The sequence below is a fragment of the Sabethes cyaneus genome, chromosome 2, assembly GCF_943734655.1.
Source record: "Sabethes cyaneus chromosome 2, idSabCyanKW18_F2, whole genome shotgun sequence".
NCBI lineage: Eukaryota > Metazoa > Arthropoda > Insecta > Diptera > Culicidae > Sabethes > Sabethes cyaneus.
The window spans coordinates 15,131,175-15,155,147 of record NC_071354.1 but is presented as its reverse complement, the minus strand read 5'-3'; the positions used below and the strand labels follow the sequence as shown (position 1 = coordinate 15,155,147).

Below are 23,973 nucleotides of genomic sequence, written 5' to 3'. Positions count from 1 at the left end.
GGAGGTTTTGAGCGTAAAATTTTGCGATCCATACTTGGTGGCAATATGGAAAATGGAAATGTTCCAAGTACACAAATATGCTGATACAGTGAAGGTAGTACAATGTGGCAGGCTGCGGTGGGCTGGTCACGTGACCAGAATACCCGACGAAAGAGTAGCCAAAACTATTTTCAACAGAGAACCAGGAAGATACAGTAGACTCCGCGGTAGACCCCGCACTCGATGGGTGTGCGCTGTCAAAGACGATGCACGTTCAGCTAATGTTCGTGGGAATTGGAGAACGGCAGCCCAGAACCGACAGTACTGGAGGACCATAATTCGCAGGATCGGTAACGGGCCGTTGCCACTAAAGTAAAGTAAGTATTATCGCCGAGGTTGATTGTCCATCTTTCTGGCAGAGGCAACCATCTTGAGGTAGCGATCGAATGATAGGCCTTCGACGATCTCTGGTGTATGGTTGCTGATAATGGTGCCTGCTGCTCGAGATTCATAAACTTCCGTCATATTCCGCTTTCGGTTTGTACTCTGTCAAAAATGGTCCGCAACAATTTTCATTTAAATACTTACGTCTGTCTGGTCTGGTCTAATTAGTGTTTTGTAGCTTGTCAGCTTTGTGCGGCGGGGTATGTTCCTTGATCGAAGCGTTTCACGTCTTACATCACTCGCTTCAGGGTAGCTTTAATCAGTCGCGTCAGTTTATCCGGAAAACCTTTCTCGTGTGTTACTGGCAAGTAGCTCTTCACGACCGACTGTATTGTAAGCTGTCCTGAAATCCACGAAAATATAAAGCTCGCTTGATACTGCCCTACGAAATCGTTTGCTATTCGGGATAGACAACGTAACCAGATCTAGATGGCGTTAACCAACGTAATGCCGTAGTGATTACAGCAATCGAGTTGAACGCCCTTTATGTGGATGGAACGAATCACACCTTCCGTCAATTCCTCCGGTAGTTTCTCATACTCACAAATTCTTGAAATTACCATTTTAAAGAGCTCTGCTGGGAGTTTGTCTTTTCTCGCGGCTCTATTAGTCTTCAGCTGTTCAATTTTTCACCGGATCTCGTATCGATATCGTGAACCGGAACACTCTTATCATTCGTAGACGCTCCTACGTCAACTCCCATTTCGCATCCATCTGCTATATCGCCATTGAGGTGCCCATGCCCATCGAAGAATTGCTTGCACTTGTCGACCACCTTGCGCTCATTTGTGGTAAGGTTTTCCTCCTCGTCCCTATTCATATCAGGCTTTGGTGGCGATAACCTTCGAGACAAATTGGATGAACTCTTCCGTCCTAAGAGGGGCACCGGCGAAACCGGCGTACGACAACCCAGGCGCGAATGTGGAACATTCGGTTGAACAACTACAAGGATGAAGCAGTCCATGGCTGAACGAGAGTTGGAGGCCATTTGGTGGGTTTCTGAGTTCGTAGAGATGATTCGTTGGCTGTTGAGTGAGAGTTAGAGCAGCTTTGCAACATTCAATCGCTTGGGGCCGCTGCAGTTGGTGGCATAATGGTTTCCGCCACTTCTGACGTACTGTACTGTTGATAATTCGTAAAGAGCCTGACCAATTTTTTACTTTTTAGATTGTGTACCCTTATCTTCCCGTAAGACGTAGTCCTACGTCAAAATCAATATCATACAATTTGCTACTCATCATACCCGCAGGCGACACGCTGGGCTCGGTAAAGAAAAACCACGTGCTATCGCACACGCTGACGTAAAATGTTGCTTGCAAGCGAACAAGCTACGCGCCACAAGATTGTTTTCAACAAGTTTGACAGCTGCTTGCATCTTGTTTTCGAACTCTCAGTCAATTAACACTCAACCGAGGCAGCGAATGTACTACTACAAGAAAAACATTGCACAACTCAAAGGGGGAGGAGAACTGTCAGTAGCACGCCGCCAGTACCGCTCATTTGGTAGTGCACGGTCGCTCGGTTTACTATTGGAACGAAAGGAATCATTCGCGTTCAGTTTGTTGCCATTGTCACGGCCGAAGGGCCTTCGCAACAATCTAGTTTGCCTTCGCGTTTTTTATTTGGAAAAAATTGTGATTACAAGTGGTGTACGTGCAGTTTTGTTTTGGACATTTCGAAATCTGGAACTCTAGAAGAGTTATTCCAAAATAGCTTCTATTGAGTTTCGATCGATCTTTCATTCTTTAGTCCAGTTCTAATTCAGGAGGTGAGTAATGCCGATCCGGCGGTATCGGTTTTGATCCGCATGCAGCTTTTTTTTGCGAAATTGTTTACAGTCGTTCTGCTGGCTGACGCACACCCTTTTAAATATAGACAACTATAATAGCTTTATGTTGTTGGCCGACTTTTCCTTTCCTTTTGTCGTTATAGTCATTTTTGCCAAACTTATGCTGTATCATGCTGAGTCCTCAACCAGTGTTACATAATTTTTCATTTTACAAATTGTATAATATTTTTCTGCGTAGGGATGTCAGTTTGAAAGGTGTAAAAGAAAAGTCAAAATACCCAGTACTTTCGTGCCACCCGAAAGTTATTTTATCATTTCCTTTTTATCTAAGCCGGGTTTTTACCTGTAGATTCGTGATACCATTTTCATTGCTTTCAGATTATCGATTGGGAAAAGCAAAGGCGCATTAAGACAGACAGCTATCTTAAAGGATACTGAAGCGGAATTGATATGGCTGTCACGGTGAATCAGGTAAGCACGCTTTCATATATGTATACCTACTGGATAAGTGTAGTTCGCACTATCAAATTAATGCAGCTTTTCAATCGGTCTGATGTGAAAATTGTCACTGGCTATCGAGGCGAGGCTTTCGCATGGTGGATGATTTCTTTTCGTTCAAACCATCGCATTTACCCTTTGGAGAGGGTTGGATGACGGTAGCGACTTTAAACTGCGTTGCCGGTGACTTCAACTGTGTGACGAACTGAGTTTTACTGATGCTTAAATTTCGATTTCTGTTTCGTCGGAAGCAAAATTAAGACTGACTTTATGTGTTCAATTATTTAAAAACATGTGAACAATCTGAAACTCATGTGGTTGACCCGTTTGGTATGTCAATTGAACCGGTTTGTAGCCTCAAGAAAGCTTTGATTGAAGTGGGTATTTGTTAACACTAAAAGACCTTTAAAATTAATTTTGTCCTTATTACAAAACCCGTAGTTATCATTTGATTACGTTGACTCACCAGGGTCATTATGCCTTGTCAGCTTTTTATCAGTCGTGAAAAGTAACGGCATCGTACGACTTCTCTTTCCACGTTGCATGCGGCCAAACTTTCCAATTCCATTAGTGTTGCAATTTTCCATAACGTTACTCGTATATTAGTTAGATATCGGAATTAGATTTAAAACGAAATTAATTAAACAGAATTACAATTAAATACAGTTGGATTTCGAATTTTTCAACAAATGAGTGTCGCCTATGTTGCCAAAATCGAAGCCGTGCCAAAATCGTGGCTGTTTTTTGATATGAAAAAATTGAATGTAAATGCGTTAGAAATTATGACTAAATATTATTAATCAAAGAACAATAAAAATTTTATTGTTTGAAACATTCTATAACTGCAAATTTTTTTTCATGAACACACTGTGGGCATCATTTTTTCGTCATTTAAAGCATGTATGCGGAAACAGATTGATATTTAAGCACATTTTTTTAAGTGAAATATGTTGGGTTGCCAAAAACGGATTGGCTTTTGTTGCCAAAATCGAGGCATGCCAAATTCGAAATCCCACTGTATTTAAATAAATATTATTTATACAGAAATAAAAGTAGAGATAACAGCGTAGTACACAATACTATCTCGATATTTCACTTTTCACTAAATGATTAGAAATTGAGAAACAAGAAAAAATATTTTTAAAAATTTTCATGATGTTTGCTATTATGTAAAACTATATTAAGGGGGAGCAAAAAAATAAATTTTAGGATATGGATTAATTTTTTTTTATAAAATCCTGGAAACAGCCTGAAAAACTTGAAAAATGAGTGTACGAGTTGAGTTAACGCTTTTAGCACGAAATGAAAATGGAAGTTTAAACAGTGAAATTTCCAAAACTCGGCCAAAAAAATTTTCTTTCGTTTTTGTCTTGTTGTTCGTAGATTTTTGCATGGAAAATAACAACGTATTTATTAAAAGCAAGAATAGATTAGGTTTTCACGTTTACACTTTAAGTAAAAATGCCTAAAATCCATGTTGTTTTGCTCGATTAATTGATTTTGTCCTGAAAATCCCCGTATCAGGAGAAACATTTCCAGACCATGATATTTGCTCTACCATGCTTACATGCGGTTTTTAAAAGCAGAGTTTATAGGACAGCGAACCCAGCGTTTTCCATAGGGGCCAATCAAATTCAGTTTGTTCCGTCAGACCATTGAATATTCCATCATTTCTTAACCTTTTCGGGTTGAATCCAGTCTAGATGTTTCTCTGCGAAATTCAATCGGGCTTGGAGATGCTTCTGCGTGAGCATAGGTATTTTTCTTGGACTTATATCGACGAGCTGTTTCTCAACAAGCCGTTTCTAAATTGTTCTGGAATTCACTGACAAACTCAGCTCATTCCTTATCTTCGATACCGCCTTGAACGGATCAATATTGGACAACCGTTTGATGTGTTTGTCATTCTTAGCTGTATTTTTCCGGGGAAGTCCAGTTGCCACCCTAGGTTTTGGGTCTCCAAGAATAGCTGCGATGGGTTTACTTTGCTCGTTTTACCATTTGACGACGGATAACTGCCCTCTGGATTTCCATGCAGTGATAGTTCCGGCTCATTTTACTTGAAATTGATGCCCATTCTTTGTGATTATACAAAATTAATAAGTGTCGCGTCAATGACCCACCCTTAGCTAATTTTTCATTCATTTCTCTTCTCTCTTGAGATACAATCAACACCTTTTTTGTGTGGATATTATCACTACGACCAGCATTTTGATCTATTGTGATCTTATCCATGTGTTGTTCCGCACTTAGTTGTTATTGCAGTATCGCTATAGAGAGAGCGAACTGCTTTTATTATCCGTGCTTAAAGTGTCGGTGTGTTTTCACCCCTTTGTTTAATTACTTTCTCCTACTGTTCTCTTCGTCATTTATTAAAACTACCGTTATAAAAAATTAACTGTTTTTTGGATTACTAAGAATTTTGTTTTGCATTTTCAATATAGACGTTGTTCGAAAACATCGAAAAGTTTTCCCTGAAAACAGAAAACCTCAAATTTTTAAGTGGACATGGCCGTCGAAAATTTTTGGTAATTGCATTGTGTTTATGTTACATTTCATAATTTTTTATAATTTTATAACGATGATTTCCAAAATTTTATAACGATCCTGCCACGGAAAGTGGACGAAAACAAAGCCTGTGAAAAAAGAAAATCAAGAGGGATAGTCGGAAAAAATTCGCTTTCCCTACAAAGCTCAAAAATTACAAGTCTTCATTTGAAGTCTACCAATATCAGCGGCGAATGCCAAATTAGACAAAGTCTGTATAAAAAAAAGTTTATCAAGTTATTCCAATACGTTGTTAGTTTTCGAAAAAAAAATAGGTTCATTAAGCTGGAAAAACATTTGTTTTCAGGAGTGACGTCTTATTGCATTGAGTTTGCTTTACGAGGCACAGGAATATTCCGGTATAAAATTTTTATCGTCCAATTTCCGTAGTTGCAACGTTCTTTTCCATGTGTAGATTCATCACTGCGACCAGTTTAGTTGATCTACATATTGTGATATCGCCCGGGTGTTTGCTGTATGACCTACACTGCATTTCTTTTCGCTATAATCGCTATGGAATGAGCGATATGCTTATTAAATTTTATGCGTGCTTGTGTGTATTGGGGTTTACCCTTCCTTCAAAGCTTAATCTACTTTACCCACTTATTCCTCGCTACCAGTACTATCCCATATTATAGCCGTCTCTGGCGAGGATTCATTCGTACCTCTGACCAGTACACTTAACTATAGGAGGGACATTTGCACTGTCAACAGGCTTCAGAGAGTAAATATAGAATTCAGCATGAAGGAAGGGTATATGGAAGGGTCTGAGAATAAACCCATGCTAAAGTCACTTGATATCGAATGGCTTGATTCTACTAAGATTCGAGCCCACAACCACTCGCTTGTCAAAGCAGACTCGATAACCTTGCGGCTGCGGAGCCCCCCCCCCTAGTTGTAACTTTACAAAATTGCCATAATAGATCAAAATAATGGTCGCAGTGGTCTAACCTTCCGACAAAAAAACGTTACAAAATTAGTTCATAAGTCTATGAACTATGCATTGACAGTATGAAGTAAAACATGAGTCACTTGAAATTTCAATGTTCATGTTTTTGACGTAGGACTACGTCTTACTTTCGTCGTTACGCCGTTTGACATCGTTTGGGTATTTTTTTCTCGTTTTTTTTATTTTAAAATATTTGTTGGTCTTTTCTCGAAGAAGAAAGCGGCGTGTGTGCTAATGTGAAACCAGCGGTTACGTTCAATCGATGTTCTAACCAACGGGCAGCTTCTTGTAGACGCCGCCTTTGATGTTTTTAGGTATGACGTCTGACGTGTCGTTGAAGCGCGCACGCTCATCCGCTCGTTTGCATTAACGTGCTCGCCTCGATATAAAAATTCATATCTTCTAACTTTGAAAAAATTGCAATTGTTTATAAAAATGCACTATTTAACTATTGAATAGTGAACATATCCCGTAAAAGTTATTTTTTGATATTACACACTATGTTTAGAAGCAGCATTAAAAAATAGTGATTTTTTCGGATTACAATACTTTAAAAAAATCATATCTTGCGATTTCCAACAGTAACATCAAAATAAAAAATACGCATTGATTTTTTTAAACAAAGAACGCAAAAAAACATTTCATCGAGAAAAAACTTTTGACTGTAAATTTCCCGTGGAATGACTTAAACATATATAAGATATACCTACTGCTCAAGAGATTACCTGGACTAAATATATGCTACAGTAGATCCACCCTACTTTTTTCTAACCTTATAGCTTGAGTCAATATATCTGGCTGGCGGCGTCATTACATGCCGGCAAACGGATGACCTTGAATGCTCTCACGATATAGAGACGTGAGAGATAGTGAGAAATATGCCGCTAAATTCGAGTTCGCAAACAGCATCAAGAGCAGTTCTTGCTCATATGGTTCGAATATGTTGTATCAAATTTATACGAATCTCCACTCCGCTCGTATAAGCTCTCGTTTGTCAGACGATACGGCGGGTCAGTTTGCTCGTTTGGTCGTTTCCCTTGGATGACTCGCTGATTGCCGGTTCAGTGATGTCTTGTGTTATGATATCAAAAAATTAATAAAATACATAATTTTGATTATCGTGAAAGGAGCTAAATTTAGTACCAGTTATTTTTTGATTGATGATATAAAATAAAAGACGATAAAAAGCAGATATTAAAAATACCTTCTTGCTTTTTAGGAAATTATTTCTTTCCAATTTTGAAAGGGATGTAGTGATCCGTAGGAGCACTGATACGGCGCACCGCTGAAAAGAGAAAAATGACTTCAGCCAGTCTGGGCCTTTTGTTCTGTTTCAGCAGCCGTTCGAATTACGCGACTACGTGACGCGATAGAGAAGCAAACCCGTTCCTCCTCTGGTTCACATTACACTAGGAGAGAACCGTAACGAGCGATTGTACTCTGCCAGTCCCTCCGTAGGAGGACGGTGATTCAGTCTACGGGCGACGTTTCTCTCGAGTGGATCGATCTTCTGCGCGGGTTTCCGGTATTCGGTGGTGTGCGGAACTCGGTTGCGGTTTTAAGCCAGTTCGAAGTGTTTTTACGGGATTTTAAGGAGGAGTTTTCGGATAGATCATTTCAGCGATAAAGTATCGAAGTGCAACATGTACGACTTGGATGTAGGTATTTGTTCTGTGTTCGCACTTACTAAGGCATCATTATCTTAATTGGATAGAGATAACAGCAAGCTCATTCTGATTACGCAATGACGAGGTGGAAAGTGATATGATTGTTTGGTTTTCGACCGAGAATGTTATGACCGGTTTACGTTCGAACGAAAAGTTATGACGATAGGAGAATTTTCGCGCGGTTGAGAAACGATTTTGACACTGTGTCACGTCATGATGATTAAGTACAATGTGATGTGATTTCCCGTTAACAGCCGGTGGACTGTGCTAATAGTTGTAGATCGACATTTGCGAACAAAGACCTTGCCACAGGCAATTCTTATATCTAATGCATCATAGTCCGCAGAGAGCGTAAAAATCGCCGGTTGTATTTAGTTTATTTCTGTTCACTATTTTTTTGTGTGCCAGTTATGCTTCTATGTGTCTTGCTCAGTCACTTTTATTAATGCACATACTTTAAATTCCTTGCATATAGTAGACAGAACCTTGAACAATTTAGAGCGCATAGCTTGCATGCAGTTTTAGAACTAATCTCTCATGGATAATGCTCATTCAAAAAATGTTAAAATAACCGAAAAGATATTATAATATTAAATAACAGCAGTCACTTGCTTTCTGAAATTTATCAATTTTCATAATTTTTATCGATATCTGATACTACTGGACAGTAAAAATAGACCAAACGTAAAAAATAATCACACAAAATAAACTTATCTTATAATACCAATAATCACTGGCGTGCTAAAAGTGGAATGCATTGAGGAACGTCACAAAACTTTTGTTGAAAATTTCGTTTATGAATTCCAGACAATACTGATCAGATGATTTAAATTCCCATCTTTAGAATGGCAGTATGGTTAGTTCTTGCAAACTGTAAGATGTTTTGAATGCCTGATGATCTCATCTTGGTGACATTACTGTTTGCAGATAAAATGATAATTAGACGCATGTGAAGAGTGCCGAAATTGTTTTTTATATCGGGTAATAATGTATTGTGCACGTGGCTTTGCACTATAGGGCAATTCGTGAATGTGAACAACAAACAGTGCAATCTCTATTAGCATTGAAATGGCTTGTACGGCATTTGAAATAAAAATAAACTAATAAAAACAAAGTGCCAACAGAGATCAAGTTGAAAAATATGCATGCATTTCCTTACTGGACGCATCGGTTCGAAACAGCCGTAAAAATGGTTGCCTTTGGCTTTGACTGATGAAAATTTAAAACTTGTCATCATACCATAAACGCACCTAATTGTGCACAGACTGCAGTATAGATGATGGCTTAGTGGTATAAAGGGATGAACACACTCAACCGGAAATCTAGAGTTGTTGGTTCAGGTACCACCTGTTTCAGTTCATTCGATTTTTCAATTTTCACATCAAGCATTTACTCTTTCACAAGTACGAAAAAATGAAAAATATATTATATAGAGTAGGGCGGGGCATAAGTGCGACGTTTGAAGTTGTCATCAATTTTCATGAGATATGAAGAAGCACAACAATAAAATATATTTTATATTGATGCAATAACTCAATATCTTCACATTCAACTATAAATCATCTGGAGTAATACCCCATTAGCGGGGCAAAAGTGCGAATACCGCAGGGTAAAAGTGCGAATCTCGAATCCATGGAGGCACAACAGTAGCTAACAAAACCATAACACCTTCAATCTGTTTCGGAAAGGAATATTCTCAATTTGCACCTTTCCTGTTTTCCGCTGGTGTACTGCAGCCTCCGTCAGATCGAAACTTTAACAAAGTTTTTATTTGTTTCATCAGCGGATAGAGACTGTTTTCCTTTAGCCAGCATCTGTAGAGCACACTATTTTCAGCCGATCTTTCATTTCTAGCATCTGTAATACAGTGCTCAAACTGGTTATAATCACCTATACATTTCTACTTCGTCCATGACTCGCACTTTTGCCTCGTCCGTGAATCGCACTTTTGTCCCGCTAGGCGCCTGATTGGGTTTGATCAAATTATGGTAAAGCGAAATATATTTTGTAAATTCTTCTCATCGCATTTTCAAAAGAGATATGTAAGTGATGTAAAACGCTACTACAATTTTTCAACAAGTAATGTCCTCCTGTCGATATCGTATTTGCCGTATAACGATTACATCAAAACCGCCCTAAAATAACCCTACCTCCCAGTTGGCCTCGAGGTAAGACGCTGGTCTAATAAGCCAGTCGTCGTATGTACGAATCTCGGCTGGGAGAGGCTGTTAGAGTCAATAGGATCGTAGCATTGACCCCGTACTGTCATGTATTCTAACAGCTGGTTGCGAAGTCTGTCGTATAAAAACAGAAGGTCAAACTTCGATAACGGAATTAGCACCCAGGCTTTGCTTTTTTGCCCTAAAATAACATTTGCAAATAACTCAGCAACCATGTTTCGTAAAAACAAATGTTTACGATAGATGCACCCCAGTGGATTTGATCCTGAAATTGAAGTTGGCTCAAAATGGAATTAGAATTTCGACATAAAATTGGAATGAAATTGAACTAAAATTTGGACCAATTTAGATGGGAAGCCTGGCTTCAAATTAAATTGGAAGTCGGACTTAAAATTGAACTCTAAATTGAACCTGGATTGAGACAATTCAAATTGAAATTAGAGATGAAATAGGACTCCAAATGGCACATATAATTGGACTTGAAATTAGATGTAAATGCCCACTTAAAGTTAAAGTATAATAAACTTGTAATAAACTTGAAATTGAAGTGGAGCGACCAAAATAGTGGTTGTTAGTTGTGCTGCTCCAAAAAATGGCCAATGGACCTTCTTGGCAACATTACGTGTTGATGTATTGTGATTTCTGAGAAAAATAACATAACTTTTCCTTCGTCTTCCTGCAAGCTGCTCCTTCCAGCTCCTGGTTCGTGATCCAAAGCCCAAAGATGATTGTATTACAAACCTACAGTTTTTTCGTCGTCGTCGTCAGCAGCATAGAGTCGGTGAGGCTTGTGCTGTTTCAATCAGTCGTCTCCATTCAACTCGATCTTCGGCTACTCATCGCCAGTCCCCTCAGAATCACTTTTGACCTGATCGAGCCATCTTGCATGATGAGCCCCTCTGTCCTTGGTGCCGGTGAGGCTGTTGAAGAGAACTGTTATTGTCGCACTGTCGTCCGGCCCACCATAGCCTACCGACATTCAGCAGGGCCTGTAGCTCGCGATTCATGTACCTCCACCACTCTCTGCTTTCAGTTCGTAATCCACCAAATATTGTCCGCAGTACGTGTCGCTCGAACACGGGAAGGGAGTATTTGTCCTCCGTGAGCAGCGTCAAGGCTTCTAGTCCGTAAAGAACTACTGGTCTAATAGGGTACATTGTCGGTTTTGTACGGTGGCGTATGCTTCTTGGCCGTAGCGTTTTGCAAAGTGTAAAATACAAGGTGCGTGATGTTTTAGAAAATTAACACCAGTTAGTCATATATGCGAGGAATGTTTTGTGGTTTATTTTCTTTTGTAACACATGGGAATTGTAAATTATTTCATTAAAAAAATCGCCTTTTCAATGACTGTTGATAGACGCTTCCGGAAACTGCCACAGTACCCATGTTTCGATCCATAGACGTCATCACCTTGATTATCTTAGCTTTGAGCGACCTAAGCGCTAAGCGTGATGTGGGGCGTCCTATTGGTATCCCGCTAGACAACGCCCCACACAATCTAATGGATTGATATCGGGATTGCTAGAGGACCAAATTTCCTTCTCCCAAAACTAGAACATTTTCGGCAAGCTATTATTGTGTTTTGCTGGCATTATGAGCAGGTGCTCCGTCTTGTTGGAAGATGAAATGACGGCCAGCAGCAACCTTCTTCAGAACCTTCAGGTATACATTGGCTGTGTTACCTTTAGTCCTTGTTCAAAGAAATACAGAAGCATTACATCCCCCTCGTTGGAAACTACGCCTAGAACCACATGGTTCTGAAACTTCGTTGACCTGACTATGATCTGGTGCAAGCCACCTGTTATTCTTTCGATTCATTTTTTGATCCTGATCAAAATTTTTCATCAGAGAAAAAGGTAACAGAATTATTATGATGAGAATGCTTCAACCGACTCGAAAGTTTTTTAGCTCTCTGATTTGGTCGCAGTGGTTTATAAGCAAGGTTTTTGGCCATTACTCGCTGGATTGAGAGTCCGAACACTCGATTTCCCGACCCATGGACCTCACTGACCTCTCTGAATTCTTTTTAATTATTCGTTCCACTTTATTGACCCTGTTGCGTTCAGCGGTAATGGAACGGCATTTGTATGCCTTCCGGGTAGGTGCGTAGGATAGCTTATCACTTTCCCAAGCCTTCTTTATATCCACCTTTTCGCATGCGTAATGGCGGCTATTGGGTACAACTTTCGGAAAACGTTGGCATGCCTTTGGTAACTTTATTCACACCAAGTTGATATTTCCACCCTTGATTGTTGTTGTAGAACTTTCAAGCGTACGTGAACGAAATTTCCAAAAGCAAATAAACATTGTTGAAAAGTGTACCCACTAGCCGCCACTAACAGCGCGAAAAGGTGGATAGTACTCTGTTCTTTCCGACACTTTTAACGACCGAACTATCTCCTTTACGCTTGCTCCGGCGTGCCATAAAACGACGACTGCTGACCGATTATTTTCTTGTTTCGACATCTTTCAGTTTACTCAACAAGGTTTGTTTACATCTGACCCCCAACAGTATAAGCTTTTCAGTGTTGCCAGATATTTCTGAATATTGTTTCGCTAAGCATGAAAAATTGCTATTTGAAATTTACTGCAGAAATTCGTCACGCACCCTGATTTCCCGCTTGAATGCACCGCTGGATTTTTATTTTTAGTCCAATCCTCCAAAACTTCGTTTCAGTCTGGCAAAGTTCATGGTTTTGATATGAAAGACATCTGCAAATCCAAAGGAGCTGGCTACCCTCGGTGAAAATCGTTCGATACCCACTCGTCGAATTACCTCTTCAAGTGCGATATTGAATAGAATGCAGGATAAGCCGTCAGCTTGTCTCAAAGGGACTCGAGAGTGTTCCCGAAACACATCACTCGATCCAACGTAGCTCTGATCGGTCGCGTCAGTTTTTCCGGAAAACCGTGTTCCTGCATTAGCTGCCATAACTAGTGTCGATCGACCGTATCGTATGCTGCTTTGAAATCAATAAAGCTGTGATGCAGACAATTGATTCTACATAAAAAAGTTTTACTCTTCCAACCATATTAGTTGAGATTTTCTAGCGGTTGTAAAAAGCTACCGTTTCAAATACTAATTTATATATCTGACATCATTTCAAGGTCAAGACAAAAATCTCGAGGTTGGCCATATTAGTTGATCCCTGATTTTTAAAGGCCTTTTCAAAGGGTGGGATGGTTTAATGGTTTAAAGGTGGAAGTAGAGTGTTAATAGCACCCCAGAGCACTGCTGGAAAAAATCACTTTATCGAAACTCAAAATGATTGATTTTGAGTCAATACAATATCAAGTCTTTTTTCAGAAGGAATATGACTATCAGTGGAATAAAAATTCATTGATAAACCAAGCCACTGAGTTTGGATGTTGCTGTATATTCGTTTCGAGAAATTCATAATGCGTTACAAAAAAGTCAGAGCTGAATATCATTTTCAGTTCCATGGCAGTGAATATGAATATCAGTTTCAGCGCCTTGCACTGAATATTTATATTCTAGTAGTTTGGGACGCAACAGATTGCAGTAGGCTTTGTGATAACAATTTACTTTAAAGTTGAGATAACTGTTTGTGCGGTTTGCGTTGAAATCAAACGTTTATGGTGAAAACAACGCTTAGTGAAAATATCAACACCTCGAGATGTAACTGACATTTCTGATACTGAGTATCATTTTTCTTTTCGAATTCGTTGATACTGATATTTGAAATTCAGTTTTAGAGATGGAATAATGATTATCTGTTCCAATAATATCGTGACTGGATATTGAAATTGATTTTCTTGCTGATAAATATCAGCTACATAGGGAGCGAGTTGATATTCAATTTTATGAGTATCAACTGATAATTTTAAGCACTGCCCCAGAGTCTGTCAGTTTAAAACGGGAAAGTGAAGAAAGAGAGGGGAAGGGAAAGAAGGATATAGAGAGATAGATAGATAAAAGAGAGAATATAGAAACAGAAGAAGAAGAGAGAACAGAGAAGAGAAAGATAGAAAAAAGAAGAGGAAAAGGCAGAAAAGAGAGAAGTTTCGGTTATTACTCAGAAATAAGAATTACAGATCGCGAAATTTCTATTACTAAAAGATTTTGAATTGAAGAAACCAAACTATTTCTGAAAGTTATGTTCTTTAACCCTTTATAAGGCCGTGGCAATTATTTTGCCACCAACGAAAAATATTTGTTTTGCGTCTATAATGACATCAATATAATTATAGAAGCAAAATAAAAAAAAAATTGTTGGTGGCAATATAGCAATGGCAATGCCACTGCCTTATAAAGGGTTAAACATTTCGGGAATCTATTTCCTGATATGTTTTCTCGGTTTCTGAAAAATTACTTCAAGATCAAGATCATTTTTAAGATCATTCTTAAATAAGCAATGTCCGAGTAAATCGAAAAGGTTCAATAGGTGGCCTTAAGCTTCCCTTCTTCGTTCTTAAGTCTATAAACAATGCCCGTGTCCAAAATTTTTGATAAAATTGTGCGTTCTTTCGGTCGAAATCTGCACAATAATTTTGAAAGATTACCTTATGTGTAAATTATTACAGTGTAAATTAAAATTTGGAAATATGTTAACAAAAACATGACTTGGTTATCCTTCTTATCTTCGTTACCGCTATGATTCATACTAAGTCGATTTTTTTAAAATAAAATCATTCCGCATAGGTTTTCCTTCTTTGTTCATTATACTTCAGAGATTTTTTGAACCAATATTTTTCGTACGTGGGGATTACAATGTCGGGACCAGAAGATAACGTTCGCCAACAGTGACCAGACGTTTCCGTTACATTGATTACACCCTGAGAATTACACCTACTCAACAATGGAAATCGTCTGTCATGATCGGAAGCATCAGTAGGAGCGATTTTTTTCCCACATCAAATAAACCATAGTCATAATTTTGGCATGGCAAATGGTCAGTCAGTGTCGGCGGTAACGTTGGGCTACCATTTCATACACATAAGAAGTGCTTCTAATTGTTGATGAATATTAATATCTCAACTGTTGCAGAGAATTTTTGGAGCTAAACTAATGTGACTGCCGGGAAATGCTGCATCTGCTGGTAGCTTCCCCGAAAGACCACAATGTATTGCTTAATTTATGAGAAACAGTATAGGCATGCTGACAACCTAACGTTTCGGTTTTCGGCTTCGGTTTCAGCTCAGTGATTGTGTAGCGGAACATTTTTGTTTTTTCCTTTCGGCAGTCGAACTACTACCATGTTTGCCCAGTAGGAAGATTCAACCGTAGGTAGGTAGCGCCGATTTTCCAATCTCTCAAACTCGACTAATCGTTTAAATATTGTGGAAGTGGAAGAGCTTTGGGTTTGACCCAATCTACAGTTTCATTTCCTCGTGTTTCCACGCACTTCAAGCACGGTGATTTGACTCGGTTGTTGCATAAAGTCATTAGTTTACTTAAGTTACTACCACGGATCTATTTTTGGGAACAAATGGATGACTTGATTGAAATCTATGTACCAAGATAACCGCAAATAATTTAGTGATCCGCTCGGCCGAGTCGTATATTGTTTCGATGATCAGATCTGATTATCATCTGATTTTTCGACGTAAAACAAAACGTGGAAACACGTGTTTTTCCTATATATGATGACTGAATTTTTTATATGACAAGAATAGGAAAGGCAACAGCAACAGTACTGCAAAGGCATGTTTCGTTGTTTTCACTTCGAACTTCCTCCAGATGTCCCGCATGGTGAGGAAATCAATAATGCCGCGGGTTTACGATTTACCGTTTTAGTTTTTTTTTCGTTTCGGAAATCGTGCTCTGTTTAACTCGATCATTTGCGGCAAAAAATCACCCACTCATGGTAATCATTTTTATATCCAGTAGAAGAATGATTCAATTATCGATAATAAAATTTTAATCAAAACAATATCCACTCAATAAAACAGTAAAAATTTTCGCCTCCATATTTCAGGTCGTTCCGATAGCGATCGGCATGCTGGTGGTGGTCGCCGGTGCCCTCATTGCCAATTTCTTCCTGAACAAGAAGGATAAATCAAAAGCCAGCCAGAGTGGTTCGAAGAAATCGTCCCAACCACGGACGCTGCTCGATTCCCAGGAGAAGTATATGCTCCCGCTGGTGGAGAAGGAGGAAATTTCCCATGACACTCGCCGCTTTCGGTTCGGACTTCCTTCGAGCGATCACATTCTGGGGCTACCGATCGGGCAGCATATTCATCTGTCGGCAACGATCAACGAAGAGCTGGTGATCCGAGCCTATACGCCGGTTTCGTGTGATGATGATCAGGGTTACGTGGATCTGGTTATCAAGGTGTACAAAAAGGGAGTCCATCCGAAGTTCCCAGAGGGAGGCAAAATGTCCCAACATCTGGAGAGTTTAGCCATTGGGGATAAGATAGCGTTCCGAGGCCCATCCGGCCGATTGCAGTACCTGGCCAATGGGAAGTTTTCGATCAAGAAGCTGCGCAAAGATCCAGCTCAGATTTACGAGGCTGATAAAGTTAGCTTGATTGCTGGTGAGTTAAATGGCGTAAACAATTTACTTTTTTATTCTATTGAAGAGTTAGTGAAGGTGTGATGCGTGTAGGAGGCAGTTAGAGTAAGGGGGCGCTCACGCTTTGCGGTCGCGTCAAGGTTTACTATTGAAAGTATTGATGATGCACTGTTTTTGCTGCATACAGTCTCGGCTCTCGGGTGTGCAAATGATTGAATAGGGCGGTGGATGAGAGCTTTGTGTGGGTTACTTTTTGCGCTTTGCAATAATTTGCTTAGATGTTTGGAAGTTACCAGTATGTTCAGGTGAATGTGCGCAGTACCAGAACGTACTTATAAGAAACATGAACACGTGAGTTTTTGTGCTAGTCTCGAGTAATTGGTAAACAAACGGTCATAAAAAAGATAAAATCAGAAAATTATTGTTATCGATCATCGTAATTAGATACGTCTAATTGGCTTGTCTTTAAACAATCTATCTTTTAGGTGGAACTGGAATAACTCCAATGTTGCAGTTGATTCGTGAAATTTTGAAGCACGCTGATACCGACAAAACTCAACTGTCGCTTATTTTTGCTAATCAGGTAGAAAAACTGTAAAGTTATTTTATGGCACATCAACAAACTCCAATACTTTTTCCTTTCAGACTGAAGAAGACATTCTCCTAAAGCCAGAGTTGGATGATTTGGCCGCTCGATATACGGACCGGTTCAAGCTGTGGTATACTCTAGATCGTCCTGGCGCTGACTGGAAGCAAGGCAAAGGATTCATTACGGATGAAATGATTAAAGAGCATCTTTTCGAACCGTCTCCCTCGACGCTGGTTCTAATGTGTGGACCTCCTCCAATGGTTAATTATGCGTGTATTCCGGCGCTAGAAAAACTTGGTTACCAGATGGATCGAACTTTCGCCTACTAAATTCATACTACCTACTGCCTTAGTTGCAATTTGTTCACGACAACCATCTAAAAGACATTGTTCATTACCAAGTCTTTAAAATTAAGAACATCGAGAACTAACCCAGATGTCACTGTACGTGAAGTGAAAGCCTATTACTTTAGTAGTAATGCAACTACAAGCATGAATCACTTCATGTAAGGGGGGCGAGTACGTTAAAGTTGTTGCATTTTTCACTATTAACCCTTATTTATCAAACACACGCCCTTAGTAACCATCCCGCAAAATTGTAGAAACTCATTGTTGTCACTGTCGCGCAAGATTTCCCCTAACACTTAGCGTTGTTTGCCGTCGCCTGGCCTTAAAGTGTCGAAATCCTGAACAAGCAAGCCGTTAGTCCACAAAGACAGCGCAATTGACTGCGGTTTCTTTCGTCAATATATATTAAGCAGCGAAAGCCTTTAAAAACTGAGAAAAAAACAGCTAATTTAATTCTGATGGGACTAATGAATAAGATTGATTAGAAACGAATGGATACTAAGATGATGTTGTGTAATTGTGTAATGATATTAATATAATTCCTAGCGAAAAGATATTACCGTCCGTAGTGGGGCGCTACTAATCGCTGTCTAAGACAATGAATTAACTTAAACTAGTGAACCAAGTTGGGGGAAGTGTTTAGTAGAAAGCACGTTCTCCCAAGAAAATAAATAAGTACATACGTTATAATGAAAGTTTTCACGATGCTACGGTAATGGGTTTCAAGAAGGAAGATGCTGAATTGTAAAAACTCTAGTTTTTCCTTCCTGTAATCTAAGTGTAGTATGTTTGGCTGATTGTGAAACATTCCTATTTATTGGTCTGCAAGTCCCGCCTCAATCCTATTTGAACGAACTTTCTTGGTAGAACTAAGTGCAAACAAAAAGCAAAGAGTGGCGCTGGCGCATGAATCACGAGTTGCAGGCACTACTTGTGGAGGGATTCCTACCGTAAACCTGACGAAAATCGCTAGAATGTTCGGACAGGTTGAACCTGACTTGCCAGTATCGAGACACTCAATGAATTGGCGATGAGTGGGCCACAACCGAGTACAATGTAGGTAGACAGGTTTTTGATACAATACGAACCACCCCGGCTTTAACCATCCGTTACTCGCGCTGTTGTTTTTTGTACAACATTTGTGAAACGCTAACTTTGTCTCGCTATATCTCGGGATAATAGCAATAAAGAAAATTACTGTTTTCAGCGCAGACCAAGATGTTTCAATCGGTGGACAAAGTTTCATAAATTTTTCACCAAGTGTCATTAGTATTCGAGTGAATTCTGTTAGGTTTTAGCAGGGCTTTAAATCGATGTTGGCGCGAGTAACGAAAGATTATGCTGCTAGAAGAGAAGGTTGTTAAATAACATTAAAGAGGTATTTTATATGAGTCTACACGGTATCTGGTATGTACATCCCTCAGGTAGCTTCGCTTCACGCCGACATCTTTGATAGTAGTAAATCATACTCTAGAATATGTGCTCGCAGCTTTTAACTTGGAAGTTAATCGATATTATCCTTGCTGTATTGTTCAAAGCTTTGGTTACGTCTGCAATGAGTGCATAGATGCGTGGTCTCCAACTTCTTTGCATCTAGACCATGTACAAACTTTTCGGCTCAAAGACATGTACGACTTAGTTATAAAACGCTGTCATAGTTCCAAGATCTTTGATACTAATCTAATTTTTAGTTTGTTGTTTCTATCCGTTAAAGGCTTTCTATCTTTCAACGCTTATTGCGTTTGTAATGTTACATTGTCTGGCATTCATTCTACTCCGTCGTGTCTAACATGTGTTCAATTTCTGGCCGTTATTTTAAATTGATTGAATAAAGATCGATTTCTTATCGTCGATTCCCTATATATTTCAAATACTGATTATTTCGAAAGTCTTAGAATGAGGAAGTCTAACTGCAAAAATAGAGCTCTAATTTGCTACATTCATGATGTATTTTTCTCTTTTTCAATTAAAATAATGTATTAAAATTGTAGTTCTGTTTACTTACTTGTTGATTTTGAGTTGATCCGGACGGCACAACGGTATCAAAGGCTTGTTCATTAAACATTAAACCGAGATTATAAAAATTTCTGTTCCTATATCTAAACGGACGGATATAGTTATCAATTGTTTTCTTACTGTTAGAACGGTTCATTTACAAAACCATATTTCTGTATACAAAGCGTCGAATTATTGATCGAATCGATTCTGAAAAGGATTCATCTTGAAACTTGTACGTCATTCGGTTCAATCCGACTAATATCGAAACGAGCGCGAATAGCAGCATATTCACCGTGTCATGCTGTTTGCCTCGCAGAATAAGCCCCTATGCTGGTATTAGGTTAATTTCAATATGTGTGTTTTGGAGGCTTTGTTCGTTCGAATCGATTCCGATCAACAACGACGATACAACGTATTCAAAAATAAGGGCTACAATCAACACCGCAACCATCACAGTATCGATCGGCGTACGATGAACATCCCCAGAACTAGCGACACCGCCACCCAGATTGCCGATTCTTTCCGCGAAGCTCCGTTGCATCGATGATCCAAAAAGCAGAAGCAAAACGTAGTGCGTTCAAAGTAGTCCCGCTTTACGTCCAGTTGTTTGATTGAATTGTTCACATAGTGAGCCAATTGCTCGTCCTTAGCGGCTGGCCGACAGCCTTCGTACTTATCGGCCGGAATGTCCGTTCGGAATGCCTGCAGGGCACTCAAGCAGTCACGGGTGATAGTTTCCGTTGCTAGAATCGAAAGCTCATTAAAATCTCATTACCTTCTTCAATGAACTTCCGAAGAGTACTTACTGCCTTTGCGTTCAGTCACTTTGACACATATATCGTCATCCTCGGGGCAGGGATCACCTAGGTAGCCGATACCGCGCCAGTTAAAATTGTCCCCGCAGCCGGGTGTTGCCGAGGTGCAACGGTAGCACCAGATTGCCATACCTGAAGCAAACGAAATAAACACTCTTTTAAAACCGAACACTTTTCTGGATGCGCCGACTCTTACCTTTTTCAACTGCTATCAGCAAAACTAACAGTGACAAAAACACTTTCGTGGAATGCATTTTTTAAGGCACAATAAGCAATTATTAATAAGTTTTGAATTAAAATTAGTAAATTACATTTAAATTAGATCTAGTGGAATGTAAACACGCCCAACCCAAGCGACCAAGGATGCCAGAACTTTTGGAAGAATCGTTCGGTACAAAACGGACAAAATACACAAATACGATAACCGACGTAATGATTTGTGGAAAACTTGGTTTGAAATCGTTAGAAATGTTAGAAATTTATTAAAAGCTGGCGAGAGCCTGAAATAAGTGAATATTTGCACTTGACCTTAATCTGAACATGCCATTTTGAACAAAGGGAAAACGTGGAAAACGGGAAAACCCGGAAAAACGACAAGCGAAATTAATACTTATATGTTTGGCATTTCTGTTTTGTTATAGCAACTTGGTTGTTTGGCGTTTTGGCTAATCCGTTTTGTTTCTGTTCGTCGGTGACTCACGACTCACGAGCCACGAACGTCACGAACGACAAAATGTGCTATAAACTTGTGGGCTGATAATTCTGTAGAGATGTGAGGCGATTTACGTTTCACGTGAATGTCGAAAAATGTTTTGAAATACATCCGTTAAGGGGCATAGGAGTTTTATTACCGTATATATTTTGAGTTATTTCAATTTTTTTCTAATCAAGAAGGATTGTTTCTGGTTTATTGTATTTTGAACTTTCCACTTCAGAGCAAACCCAAGTAACAAGGGTAGCTGAATTGCAAGAGAAATTGCTGTTTACTGATTGGTTTAAGGTGATCAAAGCTGCATAAAGTAACGATTGTTGTGGCGTACAGGCGTATTCTCTCTGCTCCTGTGTAAAGATGCCCAAGTAACATTTTTGTTGTATATAATAGCTTGTTATACATAGCAAGCACTTGTTCCACGGGAATTAGGTATGGAATAGTTTAATAAGCTATTATACAACAAAAATGTTACTTGGGTGGCTGAAAATTCCGGCAACATTTGCGACAGTGACCACCTAAATAGTGTTTGAACAAGCGATGTTCAAGCTGATTTGAGTTCTTTAAATCTGCTCACTCCCAAAAGCTGCTAAACAAGCTTAATAGCGGGTCTTTCTGCTAAATAACCCGTTTTTTAAACATCTATAAACATCAAACCGCTTTATGGCTGCTTAAAGATGTGAAAGTGGCTTTATAAATCCGTCGAAGCTCTCCAATTTCTCTTTTTCGTTTTTCATGTCTAACGCTCTACCAAAATATTTTTTCAATTCAAATACATTACAAAATTGATATAAAGCATGAAATTTACTTATAGAAAAATTTTGGGGTCAATCATTTTGTTCTAGATGTGCTTTTTCATCATAAGTAAAAAAGGAAATATTCGCGCATTAATTATTTTCGAAATTTTTCGGAATTTTTGTTTTTGAAAAATGATAACTTTTCAATGCATAGTCAGAATGTTGTGATATAAATATCAAAATGTCAAGAAATCTGTTCTGAACACATTTTGCATATTGTCGAATCAAAACAAATTTCGTATGCGGCTCTGGAGCTCCAAAAGCGAAGGCCGTCTACAGACGGCCTTACCCGTTAGAGGGTTAAAAAGCCCAAAGCTTGATAAATTCACCAGATTTAGATGTATAAGGGCTGAACAAAGGTTTTCAATTCTATAAACAAACCTTTGTCCACAACAGATGATACTGTTCATCATCTTTAAAAGCGTTTGATCAGCCAGAAATTGTTACTTGAGTAAGGCTCTCTTCTGTACGCCATGTCACGTGTTACTTTGCTCAACTAGTCTACTGGTTTGGTATTATGTAAGTAACACGCGACAAGATGTTGTTGAGTAACTCGACTGAATCTACCGCTAAAAGGCTAATGACTCAACTGTCAGTAAGTGACGCCTTAGCTTAGTTTGTTTTGGTTGCTCATCGAGCTGTTATGCTACCCCTTCTCCTCACACTCGATACTCGACAGTGACTGAGTCGACTCGAGTTGCTCGACGTAACTTACACAATAGGAGAACTTACAGAATTACGGTGTGACTTACAGAATAGAGTAAACCAAAAATGACCACAGTTAAAACTCAGATGTCATAAATGAAACCTAAAATAAAAAAAAAATCAAAAGTCAAAAAACAAAGCCGCAAATCAAAGAGTTAAAGGTCGAGAAGTCGAGAATCAAAATTAAAAGACAACAGCTAAAAGTTAGACCCAAAGTTTGAAAGTCAATAGTTAGTGATCAAAAGTTAAACATTAAAAGTCAAGACCACAAATCAAGATTAAAGTCAAAAATTAAAAGTAAAACTTAGTAGTCATTTCAAGAGTTGAAATGCAAAAGCTAAATAAGCAAAATGTCAAGAGTCAAAAGTCGAAAGTCAAATGTCAAAATTTGTAAGTCAAAAATTGAACATGAGAATTCAAAAGGTTAACAGCCAAAAGTCAAAATTAAAGTTAAAAGTTAAGAGGCGAAAAATCAAAATTAAAAAGTCAGATGTCAACAAAGAAAGTAAAAAACAAATTTCAAAAGCACTCACAAATCAGATTAAAATTGAAAGTTTGAATTAAACTGAACTAGAAATTGGACTTCAAATCGAACTAGAAAATGAATCTGAAATTAGACACGAAAGTTTACTGGAAATCAAGCGGAATTAAAATTGGACATACAATTTTACTTGAAATTGAAATCAAACTAAGCTTGCAAAATGGATGCAGAATTGAACTGGATATTGGCCTTGAATTTAGATTTATTTGAGCTTGAAGTCTTACTTCAATCATTGGCGGAACTAGCGCTCATTTCTAGGGGGGCTACAGCCCCCGGCATTTTTTCGACCATGTTATTCGATCGGCCAGCTCCATTTTTCTAGGGAGGCTTAGCCCCCCCTAGCCCCCTCCTTGTTCCGGCAATGACTTCAATTCGAGCTGATAATTGGATTTAAAACTAAATTTGATTTGGACGTGCAATTGATTCGTAATTTGTCCTAAAATTCACTTGAAATTGGATAAAATCATAAAAATCTTCTTCAAACGTCTCCTACAAAACAAATAACCTTATTTTGTTTCATTTGTCTCTGACTCTGTCGCGGTCCAACGTAATTTTTTTTGGCGGAGCGATTGGTGAGAAAAATGGTAAACTGGATGAAACTGGGAAATTCCGATATGAGGCCAAAAATATCTCTATAAAAAAGTCTATAGAATGAAAGTCTTAAAAACACTAACTTTCAAAACTTTTTTGTTGGATAATTCTCCTTAATAATGTTGGATAATCTTTGCACTCCTGCACCTTGCATAGAAATAGTGCTTGGTTTCATTTTGTTGGTTTCTAGCCACTTTGTTTTCGTTAATTAACGAATTTTGTTGATTTAACCAAAAGAAGAAAGCATTTCATACACATAGATTGTAGTGTTATTAATTCACTGTGAAGTTATGCAGCAATAATTCATCTGTGGATTCATCATGGGGATATTCTGTGAACGCAGTTAAAC

At 38.8% G+C, this 23,973-nt stretch overlaps 2 protein-coding genes across 3 annotated transcripts; one reads left to right on the top strand and one right to left on the bottom strand.

Moving 5' to 3' along the window:
- The first annotated feature begins 1,948 nt into the window (after positions 1-1,948).
- LOC128738776 (NADH-cytochrome b5 reductase 2) lies at positions 1,949-18,177 on the top strand. Of its 2 annotated transcripts, XM_053834134.1 has the most exons (5): positions 1,949-2,191; positions 2,591-2,683; positions 15,993-16,554; positions 17,018-17,115; positions 17,178-18,177. In XM_053834134.1, the coding sequence occupies exons 2-5, from the start codon at positions 2,663-2,665 to the stop codon at positions 17,448-17,450; spliced, it is 954 nt and encodes a 317-aa protein (XP_053690109.1). In that variant the 5' UTR covers positions 1,949-2,191; positions 2,591-2,662; the 3' UTR covers positions 17,451-18,177. The 2 variants fall into 2 exon arrangements, with proteins under 2 accessions (XP_053690109.1, XP_053690110.1); XM_053834135.1 differs by lacking the exons at positions 1,949-2,191; positions 2,591-2,683 and adding an exon at positions 7,626-7,864.
- A 1,217-nt stretch (positions 18,178-19,394) lies between these two features.
- On the bottom strand, positions 19,395-20,664 carry LOC128737287 (uncharacterized). Its single transcript, XM_053831892.1, has 3 exons — positions 20,478-20,664; positions 20,273-20,413; positions 19,395-20,209 (listed from the first exon to the last, which is right to left on the bottom strand). The coding sequence occupies exons 1-3, from the start codon at positions 20,533-20,535 to the stop codon at positions 19,917-19,919; spliced, it is 492 nt and encodes a 163-aa protein (XP_053687867.1). The 5' UTR covers positions 20,536-20,664; the 3' UTR covers positions 19,395-19,916.
- Between the last annotated feature and the right edge of the window lie 3,309 nt (positions 20,665-23,973).